The following is a 7664-nucleotide window of genomic DNA, read 5'->3' as shown; positions in this document are numbered from 1 at the left end:
AAAAGAATCTTCATTGACTCTCACACTCAGTTAGCCATAGAAATTAGAACAAACTTCTACAAATTTTTTCACTCTGATGGTTGGAGAAAATAATTAGTTAGTTAGCAGGAAAAAGATACAACAGAGGTTGTTAGATATGAACAATTGAGAAATTATGAAGTCAGGAAGCAGGAAAGCAAGGGTCCTTTGGAATATTTCTTAGCTGTTTATTCTCATTGCCAAATGATACAAACTTCCTTACATTTTCTGAGCCAATTCCATTTAGTATCACGCTCTTGTTCCAAACTAGGTTCAAGTATGTCAAAGCCAGAAAAGATATATGTCCAACATGTGTTGTACTCGTGTCTGTCAAATATTTCTGTTCGAAGCATGTTGGATTTTCTAGCTTTTAATTAATGATCTGCTACTACATACTCTGATAAAGTAAAAGTAATATGTGATCCATATTTCAACTATTCTGAACAATGAATATCCATATGCAAGGAAATCTTTGAATTATATAGCTATGGACAGGATAACAAAAGGAAAATATTTACACCACTAGTATTCTGTTTTTGTTATCTGAAATATGGATTTAGTTGGTTATTGTGACTATTGTACAGGCATGATACACCGCAAATTGAAATTCCAAATGCTCATGATAATAATGTGTGGGACCTTGCATGGCATCCTATCGGATATCTACTCTGCAGGTGAACTGAATCTTCCTCTCTGGATTATCTTCTGTTGATTCTTGATCCTTTGCTTCCTCCCCCTTGTTTTTTTTAAGATGTTGTTTTGACATCCCGGCCTTTCTGTCTATGGTTATACACACTGTCTGTAGCATTGATTTGCTGTTTTAAAGATGGTTTTGAAAATAGTCTTCAGAAGGAAATAATGGAAAAGGAAATGTAATGAACAGTTGCAGGTTTCTTTTAAGGTTCCCTCCAAGTGTCTGAACAGGAAGTGCCCATGTACAATGTTAAACTTGGATGTTGCAGTTGTGCTTTCTTGGTGCCTTAGAAATAATGTTTGAATTCCATTTTCTTTCCTTGCAGCGGTAGCAGTGATCACACAACAAAGTTTTGGTGTCGGAATAGGCCAGGAGACACTGGTCGTGATAGATTTAACATGGGTATGCAAGGTTTGTCAGTTTCTTATAAGGCAAAAGAAGCAGCATATGATTCCTTTGCTTCTCATAAATGTTAAAATATTTTGGTTTTACTTGTTCCTATCAATTATTGTTACACTGTGGGGTCTGATAATTAGCAGAATTTCCTCATGATATAAAATCATACCAAACGCACTTGTCATTGTTAAAGTCGAGTCAAAAGTGGAAAAAAATGCCTAGCAGTGGAAGGCTGTTAAGAAACATCTTAATATATCTTACTCAAACAGGATATGCTGAGCAAACTCCTGTAGCTGGTCGAGTTGGTGGTAACTTTCCTGTACCCGAGGGTCCAACGACGCCAGGACCATTTGCCCCTGGGTTGACTCGAAATGAGGGTACAATTCCAGGTGTTGGAGTTGCGATGCCCCTGGCCATTCCTTCGCTTGATACACCTCAGGGAGATCAGCAATCTCATCCAGTATCAATGGGTGCCCCTCCTCTTCCCCCAGGTCCACATCCTTCTCTTCTTGCGGCCAATCAACAGCAACCGTACCAGCAGAATCCTCAGCAGATGCCACAACATCAACACCAGGGAATGCCACATCAGATGGGTCCAATGCCTATGCATCCAAATATGCCACAGCTACAACATCCTTCCCATTCACCCATGCTCCCTCATCCACATATGCCTCGCCCCCCAACACAAATGCCCCCTCTTGGAATGGCCGGATCCATGCCAATGATTTCTTCGGTGCCTCCATCTCATCCAAAACCAATGTCAGGTCCTATGGTATGAATTTTGTGAAGCTTTTTTTTTGTTTTTTTTTTAATATGGGAATTAGTAAGGAAGATTTTATTTTTCACCTTGTTTTTGTTATAAGAATCACTCAAAATTACAAGGTTTTGCAATTGTTATTTTGAAAAAGAAAAGAAAATAAAAATTGGTATATCTTCCTGGGGTGGAGGAAATACATGTTCTACGCACTACAAGGCAAAGGTGCATGCAATCACTATTTTCTTATTAGTTGTATGTTGATTTGTAGGTGGACTGCAACATTTTTTTTGGGGTCACCATTAAGTGGAGAGATTCAGAATCAATTTATTTATATTCTGCATAGTACATTCTAAATAACAATAATTTAAGAACTACACTTATGCATGAAAGTACAGAAGTAGTATATGTGATTGAAGCTATCTGCATATATAATTTGTACCACATAAGTTATTTATTTTTTTTATCAACGAATGTGCATGTCAGTTGATGTGGCCCTGAAAATTAAGCATCTAGTCAAGTATTAGATGTTATAGATAATTGTTTCAATAGGCTGTTACTATTAAGCTGTCATTTATTATATTGATATCTCAGCAAATTATGCTATGCTTGTAGGGGATGCAAGGTGCAATGAATCAGATGGGGCCTCCTATGCCACAAGGTCCCTATGTTGGCATGAATCAAATGCATTCAGGATCCATGCCCAATAGTGGAGGGCCTCCTATTGGAGGCTTTCCAGGCAACATGCCTAACATGCAGGCACCATCAAATGCTGGTTATGGTCAAGGTGGTTCATTCAACCGACCTCAAGGTGGACAAATGCCAATGATGCAAGGGTATAATCCTTACCAGGTAAGATAGTCAATTGCTTCAAGCTTTCTGATGAGAAATTCATGGCCAGAAATTGTTTGGATTTGCTTGTAATTTATTTAAACTTAATCCTTTTGCTGTTCCAAAACTATTGTTTAATCTATTTACTAGTGTGTACTTCAAAGCTGAAATAATTTGAATGGGCATAAGTGTGTTCCTTCAATCTCTAATTTAACCTTCCTGATTCTCACGATTTGTTCCTTCTCTCTCTCATTGTTATAATTTTGATCTGATCTGATTCCTCATGATTTTTCATCAAAATTTTCTTCTCGGTACAATTTGTTTAATTCTTTTTAGTATCACAAAATAAAACTGTTAAAAGTGGTATTAGGTGGAGAAAGTTGTATTATTGCTAAAGCTGTGGAAGCATGTGGATTATTTTTTTAATTAAGTAGAACATAAACATTGATGTTTAGCAAGAGGCATGCTAATTATAGGCCTAGAAATCTCGACTAAGAACTGGTTCAATATCATAAATCATCAATTTAAAAGTTCTAGTTACCCTAATTGGTTGTGTAACATCAGTTTCTGATGTATCATGCCCTCTCATAAATTTGGTACTAACTCGATTTAACTTTTACACATGCAGTCTGGAAATCAATCTGGGCTTCCTCCAAACGCACAACCTGGTCCTGGCTCACACTCTCAAATGCCTCAATAGAAAAAGAATGAAAGATTGCTTTCTTTAGATGTTTTCTGTTTTAATCTTTTGTATTTTCCCTACCTCTCCATTTTTCTTGTTTTTAATCTTTGCAGAGATTATCTCGCATAGAAATTGAGTTATCTTCTTGTTATGTGAATTCCCATCTGTATTATTTTGGATGGTAGAGTTGTTTCAGATATAATCTGAAATGCCTGGTAAACTATTCATTATAGAAGCTCCATTATCTGATGAGTGATAACTTTTATTGTAACCGTGATGAGAAAAGAGTAATTGTATGGCCAAAAACTCACTTTTTTTATGCATTTGACTGCTATATAACATTAACTTTTAGTATATTTCTCATGACCTTTTAATTATAACATTTTAGTACAAACTCTATTAGTTCACCTTTTCTCAATTAAAGTCTTGTATATTAACCTTTACATTAGCAGGAAAAAAGAAAAAGAAAAAATATTAAACATTATTATCTTTTAATGTGTATTTTAAACTATTTTTAGAATATCATAGCATCAGTTCTTCCACCTTTAAATTTTAGTGTGATTGGCACATCACCACTAAAGCTATTGCTACTGGATTTTACACCATTAAATCATTTTTGTTACCAATTAACACCCACCTTTGGATATTCATACGACATTACTCTATATAGCTCATTATTTCATCTGATCAAAATACATTAAAGTTGAAACCTCAGTTACCTTCGTAAGAACATGGATTTGTTCTTATTCATGTTATGTTATTCTATCAACCTTTTTATTCACCGAATACTTAAAAAAAGTCAATGGCACATTGGAAAACTTTTGAAAAGGCAACAACATAACAGTTAAGTTATTTTTGGACACGAAAAAGATTACATCTCACAGGATTACGAAAAAGGCAATTCTGTGCTGGCTAAAATTCAAAGGAAATGCTAGTAATTATGACATAAGCACATTATAATATGAAACAAATTAGTGAGAACGAATCAAGCTTCCTGCAGCAAGGAACAAGCTAAATACAGCTGCACTTCCTAGAGTTGTCTGTCCAATGTGCCTTATCTTGAGGGCTCCAGGAACCTGCAAGGTTTCAAGATCAAAAGCTCAGTAGAAAAACAAATACTACAAGTGGAAAGATAGGGATCAAACTTATTTTGTTGGTTGCAAAATCTATTTGCAGATGAAGATTTGCTGCCTACAACTAAGTTGGAACCATGGACATGCAAGAAGGCTCATAATGACTCTAACCTCTTGAGAGCAGGACGTGTGTGTGCATGTGTGTGTGTTTGTGTGTGTGTGTGTGTGTGTGTGTGTGTGTGTGTGAGAGAGAGAGAGAGAGAGAGAGATTTTGTGTAAGAGCTAGATTGTGACTAGCAAGAAGAAACAGGTGAAGAGGACTTTTCACTCCATTTTGCATAAGGGTAAATGTAAGGTACAAAATTGGGAGAAGATACTACTATCCTTAAAATTTTTTATGTCTCTCTGACCTAGAAAGTTTGCAGAAATAAGTAACCCTTAATTATCACAAATTATATTGTACCAAACTCAAACTTGATCAATAATCGATTCGTTATAGTCATCACAAAAAGTTGAAAAACACACAGCACAGACAAAAAAGATATCCTTATATAACGTATTCTAACACAGCAATCATGCATTGTATTCTGCTACTAGATTGTTCAAACCTATATTAGTTTTAAAGTTTGAGCCTGCTTCAATGGCAAATTAGATTGGCAGCTATGTCTTAATAAGGTTTTCCTTGATCAGTTATGAAAATCATATCACCATCATAATAGAACTTGATATGTAATCCACATTACCACATAAGGGAAGCATACTTAATGTGGTCCAAGTAGCAAGAAATAAAATTTAAAGGCAGCATTGAACAGGACCAAAACAGAGTATATAATGTACACTACAGTTTATTGTGGGACACGAACATATTATATATCTTGCAATCTAATACATGTATGTCAAAGGATAGACAGAGCATACAGATTTTAAATGTGGCAAATTAAACTAGTCAAGACCGTAAGTAAAATCCTAACACAACTATATGAGATAAAAACTTTTCAGCATGGACAAATGTTGAAAGTAAAAATTGCAAAATTATCTCCCTGCAAGAGATCAAGCTAGCAAGGAACAAAAGGGGGCGATCTGCTCACTTAATCAGACACTTCAAATAACCAAGCTGCGGAAGTTGTAAATGATTCTCCTCTACATGATTAAAAAGTCATCCTTGCCATGAAGAGAATAACAAATAACATCTTCCCTCATAAGCAAATTAAAGATTATTATCTTGTTTTTGATCTATATATGGTTTTAGACAGTAAGCCTTGTTGCAGTGGTACCATTGTTAATTATTTAGTGAAAATCTCTCTGAAATAGTTTTGTTTTGTCTACTTGTGTTTGCTGGTGGGAGAACGAATGAATTGATGATGTTTAGTGCCACTGTTTACTTGCAATGCTTCTTGTATTGGCAACAGAAGTTTGGTAGTAGTTATAGAAAAGACAGCTTATCCCCATCACTAAGAGTGGTGGTTACCCTGTCACTTACTAGTAAATAGTTCTAGTTTCAGAATGAACATCCCCAAACCCCAAAATAGGGAAAGCCCCATTGGGTGGTGCATTAGATCAGCTTCCCTTTTATTTCTAAAAGTTTCATATAGCTCAATTTTCAACTTCCCAATCCTCTAAAAGTTAAAGGAAGTGTTGGTAATCCATATTCTACTATACCTAACTAGAGTGAGATTTAGTGTGAGGTATGGTTGTTATCTTGCGGTAATCACGAGTTAAAAATTTAGAAACAGTCATAAGAGAGTGTACATCTATCCTCCCCAGATTCCAAGAGATAAAATCAATCAAATTCCCTCCTTCGACCATCTTTCTTATTTTATTTTACTCAGCAAGTCAGCATCATCAGAAATAACTTTGACTTCCTATTCCTAATGATACAATCTCTGAAATTTATTCCTATTCCAATACGAGTCCTCTGATAAAAGACAACAGGTATTGTAATTTAGTTCTACACAATAATTGCCTTACATTTACAACAAGGTTAAACTTCAAACAAGAAAAAAAAAAAAAGGATCCTTATTCCATAACAAAAATAGCTTTCTACCACCAAAATCACAACAATCAAATTCAATCATTCAATTATAATCAAGGACTCAGCAAAATCGCAACATACCTTATACCTAATCGCATCGTATGTCCCATAAACAGCACCTGCATACATAACAAAAGTTTCAAAATACACACATCGTTAGTAAACCGAAAACTTAAGGAAGAGAAAGAAAACTAACACAACAAAAGAAACTGTGTTTTGGTACGAAAGAAAATCAGGGAACAAGGAAATAAAATCCTCACCGACTGCGCCGCCGATAGCACCGCCCACGGCGGCTCCGGTTGCTACGCGGGTGAGAACGCTGTCTCTAGCCATTTTTCTCGTGCCTCTTGGGAGTTTCTAGTCGCAAATCGGTGGTTCTATATCGTCGGAATAACCAAAAATGTGTTGCTTTTCACGGTTTTGGTTAAATCCGTGGATAAATAATAAACCCTTAAAAAACCTAACTTGGCAGGGAATTAGGGCTTATCGGAATTTAATAATAATTTAATAGAAAAAACAAATAATATATTTCTCGATAAAACGTTTTATACAATTATTTAATATTGTATTATTATATTATTCGTTTAAACTCTTAATTTAATTATATATTTTTTAGTGATTATTTACTTTCTTTAGTAATTATCCAAGATTGAGAAAAATAATATGTAATTAAATTTATATGTAAAATATATTCAATTTTTCGTATCCAACAATGTATTATTATATTAACACAAATAACTATTTTTAAATCTATTAATTAAATAGTTATCTAATAGCAAGAATATTATTGAATGTCGTGTAAAATTAAAATTTTACTTTATTAGTATATCAAAATTATATTATGTTTATAATAAAAAATATGTACAAAAATAAAATTACTATAGTATATAAAAATTTAATTAAATTATGTTTATTTATCTCTTAAGATTACTACTTCATTGTTAGCAACAAATTTGAAAAGGAAACAGTAATATTACTTATATTGATAAATATGGTAAGTATTTAAAAATAGTAAGAATAGAAATAATATATATATTATAAAAAATGAAAATAAATACCTTTTTTTCAAATGAATTCTCAATGTGTAAGGTTAGTTAATTATTTACTTTGATATAATTTGATTCTATGGTAATTTAATGCTGAGAGAAAGAAAGGATATGATCTCGCTTTTTTCCCGCACCTCT

The 7664-nt window shown here is 34.0% G+C and overlaps 2 protein-coding genes across 3 annotated transcripts in view; one reads left to right on the top strand and one right to left on the bottom strand.

The window, feature by feature from the left end:
* The window catches only part of LOC107471806 (flowering time control protein FY), a 9466-nt gene extending 5725 nt beyond the window's left edge, over positions 1-3741 (top strand). Inside the window, exons 14-18 of one of the 2 annotated variants that reach the window (XM_016091299.3) lie at positions 603-692; positions 1038-1114; positions 1378-1880; positions 2478-2714; positions 3322-3741. In XM_016091299.3, coding sequence (XP_015946785.1) covers positions 603-692; positions 1038-1114; positions 1378-1880; positions 2478-2714; positions 3322-3393 — 979 coding nt within the window. In that variant the 3' untranslated portion in view covers positions 3394-3741. Of the gene's footprint in view, positions 1-602; positions 693-1037; positions 1124-1377; positions 1881-2477; positions 2715-3321 lie in introns of both variants that reach the window. The other variant, XM_016091298.3, reaches the window with a different exon arrangement.
* Positions 3742-4164: 423 nt separating this feature from the next.
* On the bottom strand, positions 4165-6946 carry LOC107471804 (uncharacterized). The gene is made up of 3 exons (XM_016091297.3): positions 6741-6946; positions 6562-6599; positions 4165-4451 (listed from the first exon to the last, which is right to left on the bottom strand). Exons 1-3 carry the CDS (start codon positions 6811-6813, stop codon positions 4347-4349), a joined length of 216 nt encoding a protein of 71 aa, XP_015946783.1. The 5' UTR covers positions 6814-6946; the 3' UTR covers positions 4165-4346.
* Positions 6947-7664: the final 718 nt, after the last annotated feature.

This window comes from Arachis duranensis, chromosome 10, assembly GCF_000817695.3.
Source record: "Arachis duranensis cultivar V14167 chromosome 10, aradu.V14167.gnm2.J7QH, whole genome shotgun sequence".
NCBI classification, from domain to species: domain Eukaryota; kingdom Viridiplantae; phylum Streptophyta; class Magnoliopsida; order Fabales; family Fabaceae; genus Arachis; species Arachis duranensis.
The sequence above is the reverse complement of the archived record's forward strand: the minus strand, read 5'-3'. Positions and strand labels throughout refer to the sequence as shown.

What these genes read in the sequence shown, in the direction of transcription:
- LOC107471804 (XM_016091297.3), bottom strand. Translation starts at nt 6,813, where the DNA reads ATGGCTAGAGACAGCGTTCTCACCCGCGTAGCAACCGGAGCCGCCGTG. An exon ending in TGCTATCGGCGGCGCAGTCG is followed by an intron (nt 6,600 to 6,740) that starts GTGAGGATTTTA and finishes TTATGTATGCAG; the next exon opens with GTGCTGTTTATGGGACATAC. An exon ending in ACGATGCGATTAGGTATAAG is followed by an intron (nt 4,452 to 6,561) that starts GTATGTTGCGAT and finishes GAAACCTTGCAG; the next exon opens with GTTCCTGGAGCCCTCAAGAT.